Source organism: Orcinus orca, chromosome 4 (genome assembly GCF_937001465.1).
Source record: "Orcinus orca chromosome 4, mOrcOrc1.1, whole genome shotgun sequence".
Taxonomy (NCBI): domain Eukaryota; kingdom Metazoa; phylum Chordata; class Mammalia; order Artiodactyla; family Delphinidae; genus Orcinus; species Orcinus orca.
In genome coordinates this window covers 84,968,588-84,990,895 of record NC_064562.1, presented here as the reverse complement: position 1 = coordinate 84,990,895, position 22,308 = coordinate 84,968,588, and the positions used below count along the sequence as shown (strand labels likewise).

Below are 22,308 nucleotides of genomic sequence, written 5' to 3'. Positions count from 1 at the left end.
AATATACTGAATGGTGATATTCAAATAATCTTTTTGTGACTCTCTTCATAAAGAGAAGAGGACCGGGCTTCCCTGGTGGCGCAGTGGTTGAGAGTCCACCTGCCGATGCAGGGGACACGGGTTTGTGCCCCGGTCCGGGAGGATCCCACATGCCGCGGAACGGCTGGGCCCATGAGCCATGGCCGCTGAGCCTGCGCGTTTGGAGCCTGTGCTCCGCAACGGGAGAGGCCACAACAGTGACAGGCATGCGTACCGCAAAAAAAAAAAAAAAAAGAAGAGGACCACCTGATTTTCAGAGTTTCAAACATACGTTTCAGTTCTATTCTCTTAAAAAGAAAGCTTTTTGATTTTCTAAAATAGGAGTTAAAAAAATACATATAAAAAATCATACATAGGAGGAGAGCAAAATAGACATGTTTTCCAGTTGTGAGAAGGGTACAAATAGAAACCCAGAACAGTGTATCAGAGCACAAATGAGATTCAGGGGTGTCCACAGAGGAAGTCTCCGTGTGACGGAGTATCAGTCTGACCTGGGTGAGGAGGGCATCCACATGGAAGGGCAACCTGGAGTTAGCTGTGAGTTGGGGAAGCATCCGAGCAAGAGAGAGGAGGAGAAGCTCGGCACAGGCACTCACAGCCAGAGTAAGCAGTGATTCCTGTGGGAAGGCGCCTAACCTGAGACGCCAGCACCTAAGCAAGATGAGGAGGGGCATCTGTTCATGGGCGTGGCCTTGTGTGTGGTGTCAGAGCTCGAGCACAGCGAGAAGGATCTTTCTGCATGTAGGCTGGTCCAGCAGGGAGAACCAGAAGCCCAAATGCAGTGAGGAACATATTTATAAGTGAGGGCAGCATAGCACTGGATGTCAGAGTCCAAATGGGGCAAGGAGCTCATCTACGGAGAGTGACTTAGGATGGGGTATATAGAATCCCTAGTGGAATGAAGAGGACATCCCATATGGGAGTCAGAGTTGGAACAGGATGAGAAAGGCATCTGTGTAGGGTAGGAGTTGAAAACAAAGACAAATAATTGGTATATTAAAGACAATATATTTCCTGGGAGAAACCAGGAGACAGGTTTCTCAGAATCAGAGATAAGAGTTAAACATGTGCAAAAGGAGAAAACTAAAATAAATCTGGTAGTTTGGGACTGGTATTGGTTGTACTAAGAACTCACGGTTTTCACTACATAAAGAGGAATAATTATTGACATAAATGAGAGTGTGCTTGTATGTGTGTTATATATATCTATATTCCCTACATTAATCCACTGTAAGGCCTGGAAGCACTGACATTCCAAAAGCAATCAGTACACCTAACTCCTGGGTCTTAGCTTCTACCATTCTCCATTAAAAGGAATGAGGCTACTTGAAGAAATGGCTGACTCTGGGCCTGAGACACAGAATGTGCAAGATAAGCTACAAATATCCAATATGGCTATTCAAAATATATAAGGAACTCATACAACTTAATAGCAATAAATAAATAAATAATCCAATTTTTAAAATGAGCAAAGGACCTGAACACTTTTCCAAAGAAGATATACAAATGGCCAACAGGTATATGAAAAGGTGCTCAGCATCACTAATCATCAGGGAAATGCAAATCAAAACCACAATGAGATATGACACCTGTCAGAATGGCCATCATCAAAAAGTCAAAAGATAAGCATTGGTAAGGATGTGGAGAAAAGGGAACTCTTGTACACTACTGGTGGGAATGTAACTTGGTCATATGGAAAACAATATGGAGGTTCCTCAAAAAATTAAAAATAGAACTACACTATGAGCCACCAATTCTACTTCTGGGTATATATCCAAAGGAAATAAAATCCATATCTCAAAGAGATATATGCACTCTCATGTTCATTGCAGCATCACTTACAGTAGCCAAGACATAAAAACAACCTAAGTGTCCATCAACAGATGAATGGATAAAGAAAATTACATATATAAACCAAGTTTTCTTTATCCATACATATATCTACATCTTATATATAACATATATAAATTTATCATAAATATGTATTTTATATATAAATACATATTATTTATATATGTAATGTATAAATACATATAAAGATATACATACACATGCAATGGAATAGTGTTCAGCCATAAAAAGGAAGGAAATCCTGCCATTTGTGACAACATAAATGAACCCTGAGGACATTATGCTAAATGAAATATGCCAAACACAGAAAGAGAAATACTGCATGATCTCACTTACACAGGAAATCTAAAAAAGTCAAGTCCATAGAAACAGAGAGTAGAAGAGTGGTTACTATTGGGGCCTGGGTCTTGGAGGAAATGGGGAGACACTGGCCAAAAGGTATAGACTTTCAGTTTTAACATAAGTTCAGAATGGTGACTATAGTTAATAATGATGTATTACATACTTGAAATTTGCTAAAGGAGTAAATCTTAAGTCTTCTCATCACCACACACCAAAAAAAAAGTTAACTGTGAGGTGATAGATATGTTAATTAGCTTGACTGTAGTAATCAAATCATTGTATTGTACACCTTAAACAAATACAATTTTTATTTTTCAATCATACTTCAATAAAGCTGGAAAAAAAATTTTAAAGATAAGCCACAGAAAGGAAGTGCTCAAATAATGGCACATATCCTAAGAACAGACAAGTTGGCATAAGTGGGCTACTGCTTGCCAAATTGGGAACAATTTGAACACAAAAATAAAATAGAAAGCCTCTAGTCTATATTGATAAAAATTAACAAATTAAACTACAGATTTATGAGGAACGGGGTATTTACACAGTTCCACAGTACCTTCCCACAAAATATAAATTACAACAGGGAAAAGAGTTACTTTACAGTGAAGGAATATAGCAGACACATTAATCTAGTAATCAAGGTGAATATCATGAGTAATGGGGCAAACTGAAACCATGCACCACCTGATAGGATATAATGAAAAGATGAAAGTATTCCTTCTGTGGTTTCCTGACAAATCTGAATGTAATCATGAGGAAACAGCAGACCAATTCATATTGAGGGAACATTCTACAAAATAACTAGCATGCAATCTTCAAAAGAGTTAGGGTCATTAAAGTCAAAGAAAAAATCATGGAAATATTCCAGACTGAAAAAGTCAAAAGAGACAAAATAACTAAATACAATATGAGAATTTTAGCTGGATTTTTTGCTGGATGCATTTAGGACAATGGGTGAAACTTGAATGGAATCTGAGATGTCTCTGGATGTATCGAAGTTGATTTTTTGGTTTTGAAGGTGGTGTCATGATTATGCAGTAGAATGTCCTTGTTCATAGGGTTTAAACACTAAAGCATTTGGGAATGATAAAGAATCAAATTAGTAACTTACAAACGGTTCAGGGGAAAAAAGCATTCTTTGTACTGTGCTTCCAATTTTTCTTTTAAGTTTGATATTCTATAAGAAAATCATTAACAATAGATACTCTGAAAATTATTAAAATGTATTAAAATACAGTAATGTAAATCCACATGTATATAAAACAAACTAGAGCAGGGCAGGTTGATGCAAGTACCAAAAAGGAGTGTGTAGTTTTATCTATGCTGAAAATATATCTGACATTTTTTACTCTGAAAAGTCACTACACCTAATTAGTGTTAAATACAACTGATTTTTGATTAGTAAAACTTGGTTGTTCCAAATCTATTTCTTTTTCTCTCTTTTTTTTTTTTTTGACCACGCCTCAGGGCATGTGGGATCTTAGTTCCCCAACCAGGGATCGAACCCGTGCCCCCTGCAGTGGAAGCGTGGAGTCCTAACCACTGGACTGCCAGAGAAGTCCCCCAAATCTATTTCTTAAAAATCATCTCAGAAAGGCAGTTAGTCTAGCCTGGTAATGACTGTCTGAAGTTCAAATATGGTGGACTGATTTTGTCTTTGCTAATGAGAAGAGTCATAAAAATTTTTTAGATAAATGAAACACCATAAAAATACACATTCTTGATCTAACAAGAAATATTAGAAAACATGGAGCAGTTCAAAAATTTGGGCCAGCAACCAGACATATGTATCTCTTAACAGAGATTTCACTTCTACTGTATAGAAAGTTTCTCTCCTCTCCTTCCAGTATCATGGGCATTATTGATCAAGAGGGACATTCTGAAGAAGCAGCTGGTGCAACTGATTGGAAGCTATGAAGAAAATTTTTACTGAAAGTCCTAGAGTTTTAGATGTATGTATCCCAGGATAATAAAAATATCTCTTTGACAACCAAAGCTCTCTTCTTTCTAAACTCTATATATGTTATAAGTAACACCTATGTGAGAACTGAGATCTTATCCCAAGCCACTCTAAAAGAAAGAATGGATTCCCAGGTTATTTGGCTTTTATTCAGCACTACTCCTGCCACATCTCAAAGACAAAAAAGACTAAGAGATGACAAAGATTGATTCCTTTCCTCAACTCCACCTGTATGTGGTCTATACAACACTATAAATTCTGCCAATAGATACATAAACCTGATAAATTACCCTGAACCATAAGCCATTTTAACAGATCCAATTGAACCTGAGATGTAATTCAACTTTTAGTTTTGTAAACTTTTACATTAATATCTCAAGAGGAGTCCTGACAAAGATAGAAAGCCTGGGGCTGCTACTTCCTCTGCTTTTATAGCACAGCTTGAACAGGACATCTTGTAAGCTGAGGTTTTTCCAATGTAGCATGCAGATCTGCAAACGCCCAAAGGACATTTAGAGCCTAAAAGAAAGCAATCCTTTGAATGCCTTTTGATACAGTGGCCCGCAGAGAAGAGTAAGAATCGAATAGTAGATCCTGTCCATTTCTTTGAATAGTCCCATAGCCCTGGTTCTTAACCCTTTTTCTGTCTGCAATCATCATTATTATTATTGCATACCTGTACTATTCCTAGTTTTGCAATGGGGAAGGGACCTTTTTTTTTTTTTTTTTTTGCGTTACGCGGGCCTCTCACTGTTGTGGCCTCTCCCGTTGCGGCGCACAGGCTCCGGACGCGCAGGCTCAGCGGCCATGGCTTACAGGCCCAGCCGCTCCGCGGCATGTAGGATCTTCCCGGACCGGGGCACGAACCCGCGTCCCCTGCATAGGCAGGCGGACTCTCAACCACTGCGCCACCAGGGAAGCCCGGGAAAGGGACTTTTAATAAACATCCTTCACTCGGTCTCTTGGGCAACTTAATCCGAAGGTTATAATTTTATAAAAAATAAGGTCAGTTTCCTCTTATTTCTGACAGGCAGCGGGAAATAAAATCTCTACCTTAAATTTTTGGTTAAAAAAAATCAAGGTGTATTATATTTTCATACAGTTGAATCCTAGGTAAGGCTAGTACCAGTCCTGAGTATAATTAAATTGATATCATATCTGGATTAAATTTTTAATTCTAGAAGAAAATATTTAACCATGTGAAGGACATTATCAATTACTTTGACAATTCCAACTCTTCATTTTCTTCATGCTTTCTTGAAATTACTTCATAGATTTAATATCTTGGCATATATCTTGGTTATCTGACTTAATTTAGAAAATAATCTCTCTGATTTGGTCCTTTCAGAATTCCTTATCTTTCCACATTTTTTTGCACTAAAATTTTCTCTCAAACTAATTCTTACCTACCAACTTATAAAATGTTAAACATTTAATTACATTACCTGAATATCAGTTTAAAGTTCTTGTCAGGGTCTGTCTTAGCCCATCTGGGCTGCTACAACAGAACACCATAAACTGGCTGGTTTATAAACAATAAACATTTACTTTTCACAGTTCTGGAGTCCAGAAGTCCAAGATCAGGGTGCCAGCATAGTTGGGTGAGGGTTCTCTTCCTGTCACAGACTTCTTATTATATCGTCACATGGTGGAAGGGGCTAGGGAGCTCTGTGGGGTCACTTCTATAAAAGCACTAATCTCATTCATGAAGGTTCCACTCTCATGACCTAAGCACCTCTCCCCCCCCCACCCAACAAGGACCCCACCTCCAAATACCTTCACACTGGGCATTAGGATATACGAATTTGGAAGTGACACTAAAGTTCAGGCCATAGAAAGGTCTCAAAATTAAGTTTGCTTTCAGAATTTAGTTTCCAGTATTATCTTTTTCCTTCTCCCTATATCATCCTAGAACAGGATTATTGTAACTAGTATGGAGAGTTTTCTAATCCCTGTCCTTTATAAGTACTTAAAGTATAGAAAGACATTTTCAATGTTATACAGAAGAAATCAGAAGAGCTGGGTTTGAGTCTTCATTTTTCATAACATATTATTGGATAAATTATATAATATCTTGTCCTCGATTATTTCTAAGCACTGTTATTCCCATTTTAGAAACTGAGAAACCGGAAGCTCCAAGAGGTTCAATAACTTGAGCAGGGTCAGACAGCTAATAAAAGGAGCCATGATTCAAAACTATATCTGCCTATCTTAAATATCTGTGTGTGTGTTTTTTTTTAATTTCTGTTCTGTAATGACATCCTTAATTATTCTGCTTAATAGAAGGTTCTAATCCAAGTTATTTCAATTTTTGAAGTAATAGAATACATTCTGTTCAGTTATGCTTCCATGTTTGATATCAGATACTAGGATAAATACGAAGATGAATAAGATACAACTCTTTCTTTCAACAAATTTACAATCTAGAATAAAAACAGCAAAATTGGCCTTGATTATACAGGGAAGAGGTTGCCTTGTTTTTTCTACTTATCTTTGACATTTTAATCTTTCACTGGAGGTAGAACCTGTAATATATGAAAACGCAATGAATTGTGAGAGAAATTTGGTTTCAGGTCACATGCTACCATCACTGGCTCAGTCACAGAGAAAGAGCACACAAAGGTTACCTAAATGAAGCTTTTCCTAAATTGGGTTTCCAGGTCAAGAGATTTCTTTTTCATGTTGGAATAAAAGTATTGAATCAACTACTGGTATTTTCATCACGCATACAACATCTCAGTGTCTATAAGTACATGGTATGATAAGATTTTCAAAGAACAGGGATGAAAGGTAAGGATTTAGGGACAAAGACTCATAACCCAGAATGAGAATCTGCACTTGTCCCAGTGGCCATAGAGAAACTGCCAAAGACATCTGACCCTAGGGGTAGTAACTAGTGTAAATTTCAGGGACTGGCTTAAAAATGACTCATGAGCCAGATTCCCTGTTGAAAAAAGCATTATAAAAAAACATTTACTCCAGAACAATGTGAAGAAAACAACTATGGAGACTATAAACAGATTTATTCTCACAACAAATATAATTATTAGTCCTTGGTATCAATATATATTAATCATAATTATTCACACATTTGTATATTGTGATGAATATAAGCACAGAAATGTAGTTTATTTTAAAAGAATCCCATGCAGATGGTAAATTTAGTCACTGCTAAGGGGCTCTGATTTATAAATTTAAAATGTCAAGATATAAACTAAAACAAAAATGAAATAAAACAAAAGAAAAAGTAACTAAAGATGAAGTTATTTCTCAAACAGGAATAGGCAGTATACCAAAATCTATTTTCAGTCTTTCAGAAAATAAATTGGTGAAACCAAAAGTTCAATATGAGGAAATGCCTTTTCACAAATTTAAGAACACTTGATTAAAGGAAAAAGAAAACCCCTATCTGTACATGAAGGAGTCCACCTACTGGACAGAACTGTTAACCGGTATGGAAAAAAATATCACAAGCAGGTGTTTTATACTCTAGGCAGAAATTTTCTCGGCAACATGAAAATATAATTGGCTTTTTAAAAAACAATTAGCAGAGGCCTGGCCTGTGGCCACCGGGACCAAACAGGCAGCAGGGCGGGAGGTGTGGACTGCGGAGAAGGGGCTCACGCCCGGCAGCACGTGTTCCTAGTCCCAGAGTATTTAAAAGATGCTTCAAAGATGAAAAGTGGGCTTCTGTTTGTAAAACTGGTTAACCCATGTTCAGGGGAAGGAGCCATTTACTTGTTCAATATGTGTCTACCGCAGCTGTTTGAAATAAAAGTTTTCAAGGAAAAAAACCATTCTTGGTTTATAAATCAATCAGTTCAATCAAGAGTTCTTCTTCACTTTGCCACACCCATGGACCCTCTGTTTCTGCTTCTCCACTCCCTTACAAAGGCTGATAGAGAGGGAAAGTTTCAGCCCCTGGATCAAGTTGTGATGGATGACATGTTTCTGAATTGCATCTTGTTGCTGAAACTTCCTGAACTTAAGAAGTTACTTCGACATGTGACAGAGGAGAAAGAAATAGACAAGAAGAAATATTACAAGTACAGCAAAAAGAAGACATTAAAATGGCTGGAAAAAAAGGTTAATCAGACTATGGCAGCATTAAAAACCAATAGTGTAAATGTCGGTGCCCGGGTACAGTCTACTGCATTTTTCTCTGGTGACCCGGTTTCCAGTGACAAGGAAGAGGATTGTATTAATTATGCCCATGGTCTGATATCTGATTACATCCCTAAAGAACTAAGTGATGACTTATCTAAATATTTAAAGCTTCCAGAACCTCCAGCTTCAGTGCCAAACCCTCCATCAAAGAAAGTAATCAGATGAGCCCGTAGAAGCAAAAGAAGATTACACTAAGTTTAACACTAAAGATTTGAAGACTGTAAAGAAAAATAGCAAAATGACTGCAGCTCAGAAGGTTTTGGCTAAAGTTGACAAGAGTGGAATGAAAAGTATTGATTCCTTTTTTGGTGCAAAACATGTTTAAAAAAACTGGAAAGATTTGAAACACTGAAAATTAAATCGAGCAAAAATGTTTGCCTTCTACATGTCCCATTTTCATCCTTCCTCCATTCCACTGTACTTCCTAACCCTTAATTACCACCTTTTGAAAAAAAGTAGGAAGGGGGCAATTTTCAGATTCACTTGAACATTTCTTTGTGTTTGATGTTTGTGTTTCCTGAACAAAATATGGGAAAGTAATTGTGTAACTTCATGGCTTGTGGACTTTGGAGTTCTGTTTGACATCATGAAAAGTAATCAAGAGAATAGAATTAACCTCTAACATCACAATTTCCTCAATAAACTGATGTGTGACAAAAAAAAAAAAAAATTAGCATTACAATTCTAGCAAGAGGCAGGAACCATTAAGTGTACCTCAGTCTAGGAGGGTTTAATATATATCAAACCGAAAGGAAGGAAGGAAAGGAGAGAGGAAGGGAGGGAGGGAAGCAGTGAATCTCATCTCTTCTTTCTAGACTCTTCATGTTTCATTGTGTTCATTTTTTGCTGAGAAGCATTTTAGGGCATAGATTTTCATGTGCATTTTCCATAGGAAGATACTATGTCCTCCAAGCCCAAGAGTATTAGGGGGAAAAAAAAAAAGGTAATAGGTGCTAAAAAAAGAAAAGATTGTCTTATGTCCTTTATCTATACACTGTCTGCCACCCAGGACTCAGAGGTTTCATCTAATTATGTATGTAAAACTACTTTACAAAATAAATATCTCATACAGATATAAGACAACTGAGTCACATATGAGTCTTGTTTGACAATTCATACCAAGCAGGCAAGCAGTCTTACTTCCTGATTCCTCCCTAATTACCTCACAGGAGCAGAGTTAGCCTCTGCACCCTAGAGGCAGATTGAAGAATAAAAACAGCCTGGTCTGGGGATTCTTTGCCACCTCCTGGACATGCCTCACTCCTGTTTGGAACTATTCATCAGGCCAGAACCAGTAGTCTGCCAACCCTTGCGGAAGGCATCGATGTTCCAAAACGGAAGGGCCGCCTGCTGTGCTGACACCACTCTTAATGACTCTTAAAATGACTCTTAAAAACACCTGGAGAACAACATTTCACAGTGACAATCAGAGCTTTCCTGACAAGCAATAACTCACATGCTGGGTACTGTGCATTAGGAGCACAATGGGAATAGCAAAGTGGTGTCCCTTAGAAGGGGCCATAAGAGCTCATCGCTTTCCTTTGAAGCAAACACTTCGGTATCTCAGAGGGGTGCCCTCAGGTATTAGACACTGCATTCCACCAAGACTTCGATGAATTCTTTTAGGATGACAGGAAATAAGCCACATTTAAATCCCGGTCTATTTCCAGCTTGTTAATGCCAATTTATGAATTTAAGTGTTTTCTAAAAATAATAGATTTAATTCAAATCACCAAAGTAATACATAACAAGTCAAGTAGCAGTGTAGACAGGTTACTATATTTACAAAGATGACAGATCACTATATTTCTTCTTGAATGATTATATTGCAGTGATGTACTTCCCTATTCGTCTCTTGTATATACTTCCTCCAATTCCCAAGTCTCTCTCTTCCCCTAATCTCCACCCTAGATACAACTAATACCACAAAGCAAGCACCAAAAGATATTTTAAAGTAAGTGGACAGCCACTTATCTGCACTTTCTAGTGTTCCTATAATGATCATATATTAATTAATTAATATATGGTAGAACTAGTTCCATTTGGTAGAACTAGTTCAGCCACCCTTATAATAAGTCCCCAAGTTTCCATCATCCACTATGTCTATTACCTACATTCTCTCTGGCTAGGACTTAACATCTTCTTTCTTAGGTCTGGCCTTAGACCTGCCATCTGCTCCCTGGATTTAGCTTCCGTCACAAAACAGTCTTAGCATGCAACTCTTCCCCATATCCACCAAGCCTGACATCACAACACTACTTGACTCTTCTTCAAGTCAGGGACACTCTCACATACTTTACTCTCTTGTTTTCACTGACTGAATTCTGTTTTCCAATATTGTTCCAACATGTCTGAGCAGGCTTCCACTGTATTATCTCTCAGAGAGGGAGAGAGCCTAGATAGATATAACAAAAAGGACAAACATACATTCAGCACAGGGTAATGGTAACATGGAAAGAGGGAAGTCTAATTTCATGTGAAAGGAATGCCTCCTGAGGAGTAGTTCACAATGAGGACAGAAAGTCAAAGCCCCTCATTTTTTTAATAAGATTATTAGGACAGCAACAAAGGGCTCTGAATAAAAATAGTGCTCAGTAAATACTGTTGGCTTACTCCAACTGTGTAAACATGCATGCGTGCGCACACACATACACACACACACAAACATAAACAAACACACTAAAGTGAAACTAATAAGAAATGCATCAAAATTAACCATGGTTGCCGCAACTAGGGTGCCTGGCAGACGCTTGTGGGGGACCCTGACGCCCAAGGAAATGCGAAGAACCCCCAAACGAACCAGTAGGATGTGGGGGAACTGAGGGGGGAGAAGAAGTGGAGGCCGGACAGGACCAGTGCCCCTGAGCAGTGGCTGAGAGGGGAGAGGGGTTCCCACACCTGGAGGGGCCCTCGGGGGCTCAGATCAGGGAGGAAGCGGGCCCAGCATTTCCCCTGTCCAATCGGCCAGGGAAGTCTGCCCCACTCTCGGGCTGGGTCCTATGCCCTCATGATTCCCCTCCAGGCTGGGTTGATCCTGGGAGTGCAGAAGGGAGGCCAGAATAGAATAGGAGAGGCAGGCGGGGGGAGTGGGAAAGGAGCAGAGGGCATTTGCCCCACCCACTCGGGTATGGGGAGCCTGCTGAGCTCCCAGGCTGGTCCCCTGCCCTCCAAAGGCCCCCTCCAGGCCATGTGGGTCCTGGGGGCATGGGGGGAAGCCCGTGAGATCAGGAGAGGCAAGCAGGAGGAGTCCTCCAGGACCGGAGGAGCAGGAGAGAAGTGGAGGGCGTTTGCCCCACCCACTCAAGCCCAGGAAGCCTGCTGGTCTGCCAGGTGTGGTCTCCTGCCGTCTGAGACCAGAGGCAGGGGCAAGCCTGGGCCTCTTCTGTTCTGTTGAGCCTAAGCCCCAACCCCTCACCCCTCCACCTTTTCCAGCCCTTTTCCTAAGCATAGGCCCCACCCACTGCCCAAACCTCAACCCTGCTTAGGCTCCGCCCTCCACAGCCAATGCCTCTTCCACTTTTTTTTTTCTCTTCCTCCTTTTCACTATTGTGGTTCTGTTTTATCTTCCAGTTGTTGTTTCATCTATATTTTTATTTTTATATTTTCTAACATAGCTGTTAGTTAACTAGTCTAATTTTATTTACTTCATTATTGTTCTCTCTCTCTTTTTTTTTTTTCCCCACCCCGCTCAGCTTGTGGGATCTTGGTTCACAAGGCAGGGGTTGGGCCGAAGCTCCTTTGGTGGGAGCTCCGAGTCCAAACCACTGGACTAACATAGAACCTCAGACCCCCGGGAATAATCATCAGAGTGAGGTCTCCCAGAGGTCCTCATCTAGGCACCATGACCCAGCTCTACCCAACAGCCTACAAATTGCAGTGTTGGAAGCCTCAGGCCAAACAACCAATAAGACAGGAACACAATCCCACTCATAAAAAAAAGGAAAAAATAATGAGATGGCAAAAAAATATGTCACAGATGAAGGAGCAAGGTAAAAACCTATAAGACCAAATAAACGAATAGGAAATAGGCAATCTACCCGAAAAAGAATTCAGAGTAATGATAAGAAAGAGGATCCAGAATCTCAGAAATAGAATGGAGGCATGGATAAAGAAAATAGAAGAAATGTTTAACAAAGTACTAGAAGAACTAAGGAACAACCAAACAGAGATGAACAACACAATAACTGAAACGAAAAATACAATAGAAGGAATCAATAACAGAATAACTGAGGCAGAAGAATGAATAAGTGAGCTGGAAGACAAAATAGTGGAAATAAGTGCCAAGGAGAAGATTAAAGAAAAAATGAAAAGAATGAAAAGAATTGAAGACAATCTCAGAGACCTGGGACAACACTAAATGCACCAACATCCAAATTATAGGGATCCCAGAAGAAGAAGAGAAAAAGAAAGGGTCTCAGAAAATATTTGAAAAGATTATAGTGGAAAACTTCCCTAACATGGGAAAGGAAATAGTCACCCAAATCCAGGAAGCATAGAGAGTCCCATACAGGATAAACCCTAGGAGAAACACACCAAGACACGTATTAATCAAACTAACAAAAATTAAATTCAAAGAAAAAATATTAAAAGCAGCAAGAGAAAAACAAGAAATAGCATACAAAGGAAACCCCATAAGGTTATCTGCTGATTTCTCAGCAGAAACTCTGCAGGCCAGAAGGGAGTGGCAGGATATACTTAAACTGATAAAAGAGAAAAACCTACAACCGAGATTACTCTGCCCAGCAAGGATCTAGTTCAGATTCAAGAGAAACTAAAACCTTTACAGACAAGCAAAAGCTAAGAGAACTCAGCACCACCAAACCAGCTTCACAACAAATGCTAAAGGAACTTCTCTAGGTGGGAAACAGAAGAGAAGAAAAAGACCCACAAAAACAAACTCAAAACAATTAAGAAAATGGTAATAGGAATATACATATCAATAATAACCTTGAATGTAAATGGATTAAATGCCCCAACTAAAAGACACAGACTAGCTGAATGGATACAAAAACAAGACCCATATATATGCTGTCTACAAGAGACCCACGTCAGACCTAAGGACACAAACTGAAAGTGAACGGATGGAAAAAGATATTCCATTCAAATGGAAATCAAAAGAAATCTGGAGTAGCAATACTCATACCAGACAAAATAGACTTGAAAATAAAGACTGTTACAAGAGGTAAGGAGGGACACTACATAATGATCAAGGAATCAATCCAAGAAGAAGATATAACAATTTTAAATGTTTATGTACCCAACATAGGAGCACCTCAATATATAAGGCACATGCTAACAGCCATAAAAGGGGAAATCGACAGTAACACAGTAATACTAGGGAATTTTTTTTAAATAAATAAATAAATAAAAATAATACTAGGAGACTTTTAACACCCCACTTACACCAGCAGACAGATCATCTAAACAGAAAATAAATAAGGAACCACAAGCTTTAAATGACACAAGATACCAGGTAGATTTAATTGATATTTATAGAACATTGCACCCAAAACTGGCAGAATACACTTTCTTCTCAAGTGCACATGCAACATTCTCCAGGATAGATCACATCTTGGGTCACAAATCAAGCCTCAGAAAATTTAAGAAAAATGAAATCGTATCAAGCATCTTTTCTGACCCCAACACTATGAGACTGGAAACCAATTACAAGGAAAAAAAACTGTAAAAACCACAAATACATGGAGGCTAAATGGTGCACTACTAAATAACCAAGAGATCACTGAAGAAATCAAAGAAGAAATCAAAAAATACATAGAAAGAAATGACAATGAAAACAAAATGACCCAAAACCTATGGGACACAGCAAAAGAAGTTTTAAGAGGAAGTTTATAGCAATTCAATCTCACCTCAAGAAACAAGAAAAATCTCAAACAATCTAACCCTACACATAAATCAACTAGAGAAAGAAGAGTAAAGAAAACCAAAGTCAGTAGAAGGAAAGAAATCATAAAGATCAGAGCAGAAATAAATGAAATAGAAATGAAGAAAACAATAGCAAACATCAATAAAACTAAAACCTGGTTCTTTGAGAAGATAAACAAAATTGATAAACCCTTAGCCAGACTAATCAAGAAAAAAAGGGAGAGGATGCAAATCAATAAAATTAGAAACTATAAAGGAGAAATCACAACTGACATCACAGATATAGAAAGGATTATAAGAGAACACTACAAACAACTATATGCCAATAAAATGGACAACCATGAAGAAATGGACAAATTCTTGAAAAGTTACGATTTTCCAAGACTGAACCAGGAAGAATTAGAAAATATAAACAGACCTATCACAAGTAATGAAATTGAAACTGTAATTTAAAATCTTCCAACAAACCAAAGTCCAGGACCAGATGGCTTCACAAGCAAATTCTATCAAACATTTAGAGAAGAGCTAACACTGATCCTTCTCGAACTCTTCCAAAAAATTGCAGAGGGAGGAACACTCCCAAATTCATTCTATGAAACCACCATCACCCTGATACCAAAACCAGAAAAAGATATAACAAAAAGAAAATTATAGTCAAATATCACTGATGAACATAGATGCAAAAATTCTGAACAAAATACTAGCAAACAGAATCCAACCACATATAAAAAGGATCATACACCACGATCAAGTGGGATTTATCCCAGGGATGCAAGGATTCTTCAATATATGCAAATCAATCAATGTGATACACCATATTAACAAATTAAGGAATAAAAACTATATGATCATCTCAATAGATGCAGAAAAAGCTTTTGACAAAATTCAACATCCATTTATGATAAAACTCTCCAGAAAATGGGCATAGAGGGGACCTGCCTCAACATAATAAAGGCCATATATGACAAACCCACAGAAAACATCATACTCAATGGTGAAAAAATGAAAGCATTTCCACTAAGATCAGGAACAGGACAAGGATGTCCACTCTGGCCACTATTATTCAACCTAGTTTTCAAAGTTCTAGCCATGGCAATCAGAGAAGAAAAAGAAATAAAAGGAATAAAAATTGGAAAAGAAGAAGTAAAACTGTCACTGTTTACAGATGACATGATACTATCCATAGAAAAACTAAAGATGCCACCAGAAAACTACTAGAACTAATAAATGAATTTGGTAAGGTTGCAGGATATAAAATTAATGCACAGAAATTTCTGGCATGCCTACACACTAACAAAGAAAAATCAGAAAGAGAAATTAAGGAAACAATCCCATGTACCATCAAAAAGAATAAAATACCTAGGAATAAACCTACCTAAGGAGGTGAAAGACTTCTACTCAGAAAACTATAAAACACTGATGAAAGAAATCAAAGATGACATAAACAGAGGCAGAAATATACCTTGTGTTTGGATTGGAAGAATCAATATTGTGAAAATGACTATACTACCCAAAACAATTCACAGATTCAATGCAATCCGCATCAAACTACCAATGGCATTTTTCAAAGATTTAGAACAAAAAATTTTACAATTCGTATGGAAACACAAAAGACCCCGAATAGCCAAAATGGAGCAGGAGGAATCAGGCTCCCCGACTTCAGACTACACTACAAAGCTACAGTCATCAAGACAGTATGGTACTGGCACAAAAACAGAACGATAGATCAATGGAACAGGATAGAAAGCCCAGAGATAAACCCACACACATATGGTCACCTAATTTATGACAAAGGAGGAAAGAACATACAATGGAGAAAAGAAGCCCTCTTCAACAAGTGGTGCTGGTAAAACTGGACAGCTACATGTAAGAGAATGAAATTAGAACACTACCTAACACCATACACAAAAATAAACTCTAAATGGATTAAATGTAAGACCAGATACTATAAAACTCTTAGAGGAAAACATAGGAAAAACACTCTGACATAAACCACAGCAAGATCTTTTTTGACCCACCTCCTAGAGTAATGGAAATAAAAACAAAAATAAACAAATGGGACCTAATGAAACTTCAAAGCTTTTGCACAGCAAAGGAAACCATAAACAAGACGAAAAGACAACCCTCAGAATGGGAGAAAATGTTTGCAAATGAAACAATGGACAAAGGATTAATCTCCAAAATATACAAACAGCTCATGGAGCTCAATATCAAAAAAACAAATAATTCAATTAAAAAATGGGTGGAAGACCTAAATAGATATTTCACCAAAGAAAACATACAGATGGCCAAGAGGCACATGAAAAGATGCTCAGCATAAGTAATCATTAGATAAATGCAAATCAAAACCACAATGAGGTTTCACCTCACACCGGTCAGAATGTCCATTATCAAAAAATCTAGGGCTTTCCTGGTGGCGCAGTGGTTGGGAGTCCGCCTGCCGATGCAGGGGACACGGATCCGTGCCCCTGTCTGGGAGGGTCCCACGTGCCATGGAGCAGCTGGGCCTGTGGGCCGTGGCCGCTGAGCCTGCGCGTCCAGAACCTGTGCTCCACAACAGGAGGGGCCACAGCAGTGAGAGGCCCGCGTATCGCAAAAAAAAAAAAATCTAGAAACAATAAATGCTGGAAAGGGTGTGGTGAAAAAGGAACCCTCCTGCACTGTTGGTGGGAATGTAAATTGGTGCAACCACTATGGAGAACAGTATGGAAGGTCCTTAAAAAACTAAAAATAGAACTACCATATGACCCAGAAATCCCACTATTGGGCATATATCCTGAGAAAACCATAATTCAGAAACAAACATGTACCACAATGTTTATTGCAGCACTATTTACAATAGCCAGGACATGGAAGCAACCTAAATGTCCATCAACAGATGAATGGATAAAGAAGATGTGGCACATATATACAATGGACTATTACTCAGCCATAGAAAGAAACGAAATTGAGTTATTTGTATTGAGGTAGATGGACCTAGAGTTTGTCATACACAGTGAAGTCAGAAAAAGAAAAACAAATACCGTATGCTAACACATATATGTGGAATCTAAAAAAAAAAGAAAAAATGGTACTGATGAACCTAGTGGCAGGGCAGGAATACAGACGTAGACGTAGAGAATGGCCTTGAGGACATGGGGCGGGAGGGAGAAGCTGGGACGAAGTGACAGCAGCATCAACATATATACTCTACCAAATGTAAAATAGATAGCTAGTGGGAAGCAGCAACACAGCACAGGGAGATCAGTTCGGTGCTTTGCAATGACCTAGAGACATGGGATAGGGAGGGTGGGATGGAGGCTCTAGAGGGAGGGGATATGGGGATATATGTATGCATATGGCTGATTCACTTTGTTGTACAACAGAAACTAACACAGTGTTGTGAAGCAATTATACTCCAATAAAGATCTATTAAAAAAAATTAAGAATGGTTGTTTCTGAGAAGTGGAATTTTTTCTACAATTGTTGTTTTTCCAATGTTTCCTCATTAATCTAGTCTGTGTTACTTTTACTACAAGGGAAAAAAATGATTTACACAAAGGAATAAATACCAGCAGTATTTTTTAAAGAAATTCATCTAAGCCTTGAAACCTCTAACAAGCACAGCTAACTGAGCCAAACTCCAGAAACAATGGCTCTAGCTGAAGGTTGTAAGATAGCAGACTTAAGCCCCAATTAAGTAGAATCTGTAATGAGTCCTGAAGCTTTATGTTACTCTGGTGTGTCTGTGAGCAGAAATGCAGCCTAAGTCTATGCCTTCCTCAGTACATGTCATGTTTTCATAATCACAGGATTTGGCTTCTGTTCTAGTACAGATTAGCTGCTAAAAGCCAGGTGTGGCAACTGGCTGGGAACTATCAATATAATGGATTTGACTATGGAACAGAAAGGATACTGCTCTAAAGCAAATGGAGCCCCTAGAACATTAATGGCACCTTATTCATTCATTCCCTAAATATTTACTCAATATGCCAGGACATTTGAGACTTTGGGCATATAAAAGACAAATCAGGCCACATTTCTTTCCACATAGATCTTACATTCTACTGGGAGACGTAGACAATAAATAAAGATGTAAAGAAAAATAAAGCAGGGTAAAGGTGCTACTTTGAGCAGGACAGGCAGTGAAGTTTTCTCTGACAAGCTGACAAAGACTGAAAGAAATAAAAGAGCAAACCACGTGGACATTTGGATGAAGATCATTCTGGACAGGGGGAACAGCAAGTGCAAAGACTCTGAGGTAAAGTCCTTCCAGCATGGAGGAGTAGCAGAGCAGCTGGAGAAGAGTGAGTACAGATAGAAACTAGTGAGTCTGGAGGCAGATAATGTAAGGCCTTTGGGTCAGAATAAGGATTTTTTATTTCACTGAGTGTGACAGGAATGCATTTGAGGGTTTTACTCAGAAGGTAATAGCATATTTACATTTTAAATGGATCTTTCTGGCTATGTATGAAGTATAGCTAAATGGAGGCAAGAGTAGACACAAGGGGTAGAAGGATAAAGTAAACGTCCAGGTTCCAGATGATGGTGGCTTGAACGAAAGTGGTGACAACAGAAATGGAGAGAGGTGGTCAGACTCAGAATAAATTTCAAAAGTGTAAAACCAACAGTTTTGCTGATGTGGGATATGAAATGAAGAGTGATGTCAAGGGTGATGCCGAATTTTTTGACCTGAGCAACCAAATGTTATCATTTACTTGAAGGGGAACACGCTGAGAGAAACAGACTTAGTGGAGAAAAATCAAGAATTCAAGTTCAGTTATGTTAGGTTTAAGTAGACAGTTAGATACGGGTCTGAAAGATTCAGGTCAGAGATGGAACCTGGGGAGCCTTCAGTGTCAGGATGGTAATTAAAAGATTACCTAGGGAGTGAAAGTGTCTAAAGAAGAGAAGAGGTCCATGACAGAGTCCCGGGATACTTCAACATTTAAGGCCAGGATGAGGAAGAGGATCCAACAGAGAGGACTGAAAGGGAGAAGCAGTGAGAAAAGGAGATCAGAAGAAAGAGAGACGCCCCCAGAGCCAGCTGAACTAAGTGTCTAAGAGAATTCACTTTGAATAAGACAACTATGTAAACTTTCCTTGTCTTGTCTCTGATCTCAGAGGACTTGGAGAAAAGACATGAACTTACATCAAATTTCAGTTTCCCCCATCCCTTTGAAATCTATGTAGTAGACTAGTGAATACAGTGCTACCCCATTATGGATTAGTTTGTTTACCCTGAGCCTACTCTTGCTTCTTCCCCTTGTTCTCCTGCCTGTGTCACTAGTGAATGACACTGGATTCAGCACAAGCTGAAGACACCACAGATTTTTCAGAATACAACATCCCGAAAGCCAAGCTTGATTGTGAGCATTGTAAAACCAAATTAAATTTTAGGCATGTTATTCTGATGCAGTGAAGAGAAAATGAATCTCAGATGTAAGTAGGTTTCTTTTGTTCCAGCTCTGTGCAACGGACCTCTTATGTATTCATTTATTTCCTTACTCTTTCACCCTACTCAGTTAAATTTATTTTTAGCTATTGTTGGGCATCCTTTAGGAGAGGCAAATATTAAGGACTATTATCGAGTACAACTCAAAGGTTCCAAAGAACAGCCTACTTAATGCATCAATGGAAAGGGAAGAACTCCTTTCCTCCCAAGAGGATCAAGTACTCCTTCTTGCTAACTCCAGTAGCCTGTGAGTCTTCCTGACTTTGATACTAACTGCAAGGACTACTGGTATTGAGATTATAATATAGCCTAAAAGGAAAAGAAAAGCAGTATCACACATGGTATCAGACTTCACTGATACTTTTCATAATGTTAGTAGGACAAGTTTATCAGAAATGTCACATGAGTTAATATAGGCAAACAGCATAGGTGGGCATCTTTTAAGTCACTATCACGTACCTTTATTTCTATAATCCTTTATGGACTTTATGATACATCTTACAAGAGGTGTTTACTGGCTTGGCCATGGTTCAGGAACTGAAGCACACAAAGACATGCATTCCTTGCATACGAGTTACTTTGGGGACTTGCCACCACTTTATATGAAAGGTAGAGCTTAGTGCACTTGAAGAGATGATTTGTTCAATGGTGCCTGACTCATCCCAAACTTTGCCCTTCTTACCCACATCAATTTCCATGATCAGAAAGAAAAATGACTCATTAGAAGGACAGAAAAATCAAAGTGGCCCCTACATCTTCAGAAAATAAGAATCAGAATAGGTCACTGTATCCCAAGACCACTAGTTATTTTGGTAAGGTATTCTTATTGTTATGGAAAAATTTTTATGGACAAATACGGTTGGTGAATACCAAGTTAAATTTATTCTTCTGAATTTTGTTTTATTTGTCATTTTCAATGTGTAATTATAAATATTCACTTCCTTACCTAAATGTATAGACACAGTTTTGAATTTTTCAAAAAAGAGCCCCCCAAATTGTATAAGCTCAAATTGCACTAAAACCTCATCTCCTTGAGGTAAAAAGTATTCATTAAAATCACATAGCTGGAAAATGATAAAAAGTGGACTTGAAGCTAGGTCTGTTTGGTCTCAAAGAGCCCCTATCATCATTTAAACCTCAGTGTTAATGCATTTCATCTCCTCTTGAGCACAAATAATCTCGGAGGGGAGAGAAAATTAATGAGTCTTCTGGAGAAGGAGATATTGCTAGGCACACAAAGACGAGTCTAAAGGCACCTAAAGTTAAACTATTCCTACTTCAAAATTTTGCCTATACTTAAGCCACTGGCCTCCTGTTACAGGGCTGGCTAAAAAGAATTATTTTGAGTGTATATGAGTATGAACTTTTATTTTGTCCTTACCCATGCATTTCTATAAATTTGACTATGGTTTCACAATTGGCATGCCCATGAGATTGTCTGATGGCGGAAAAAGAAAAATCTGCACTACGCCCTTTATTTATGGAAATCTTTCTCTCAGAGGTACCAACCTACTTTTATTTGTGGATGCCTTTTATTATTATGGTGGTTGTGTTATTCGTAAACGTACCCAGTGGCAACCTCATGACTTGCATACCCAATAAATGCAATCACTAATTAAAGCTAGCATTAAGCATGCTAATAAATCTACAGAGCTGTTTCCTAAAATAATTACACCAGTAATGTCAAAAGGTTACAGCAAGCAGATAGGCAAGGCATCTCAAATACTTGAGATTTGATCATATTTCTAGAAAATTCACAGTAGCTCTGCTCTTAAAGCTAGTGGGAAACACCTTCCTCTAGGGAGTACTTTCATAGTTCATTTTGCACCATGCTAGCACTGACAAAAAAAAAAAAAGGACTAAAAGCACAAGGTTCCATAATAGGAGTAAACCGCAACACACCTAATACAGAGTTTTGGGCAACTGAATACTGTATATTTTGCCAATAGCAAGCAACAGTCCCCTTTTGCTTTTATTAATGCAGTTCAGCTGATATGAGCAGACAACTGAAAGAGAAGGAGAATGTGCTTTATCATCTGTTGCCGAATTTCAATTTTCTCCTTCAAGTACAGTTGAATGCATTTTCTTTGCAACCCAAAGACAGAAGATCTTGATTACTGTTGCAAGAATAATCTCAGCATTTGTGCGAAGAAGATAGGAAAAATAAATAGTCTCTCTGGATGATGTGTCAGCCTGTGAACTTACAAAACAAGATATATTCTTGGAGGTAGGGAAATTAAATTAAGGTGAAATGGTAGACATATTAAAATGACAATTGAAGGCTTATTTTGTGGGCCATGGCTGGCTTCCCAAATTGTCCTTTGTCCTTGGCCTCACCCCAGGGACACAGATAACAAAACCAGAAACAAACAGGGTCAAGACAGGGGCAACTGTCTGGAAATACAGGCCACTCAAGCTGTGGACTCTGTCATGAACTGCTAGCTTTTTTGTAAAAATTAAGTTTCCAACTCCTTTGTCCCCTGCCTTCCCCTACCACAACTCTTGTTTTGGGTCTTTAAACAGAAGAGGAGGTGATATATCTTCATATTTCTTCTCATTTTTATCCATGTAAAAAAGCTAACAATTCAACATCAGCTTAGTTGGGATTCTTTCTCTCTATAACAGGAAAATG

The 22,308-nt window shown here is 38.5% G+C and overlaps 2 protein-coding genes across 2 annotated transcripts in view; one reads left to right on the top strand and one right to left on the bottom strand.

The window, feature by feature from the left end:
* The window catches only part of LOC101278311 (cytochrome c oxidase subunit 7B2, mitochondrial), a 166,724-nt gene that overhangs the window by 121,149 nt on the left and 23,267 nt on the right, over positions 1-22,308 (bottom strand). The gene's annotated exons all lie outside the window — the stretch shown is intronic.
* Positions 7,853-8,711, top strand: LOC101290032 (ribonuclease H2 subunit B-like). Its single transcript, XM_033425494.2, is given in 2 exon segments — positions 7,853-8,514; positions 8,516-8,711. Coding segments are annotated over 2 exon segments (816 nt in total). The 5' UTR covers positions 7,853-7,867; the 3' UTR covers positions 8,685-8,711.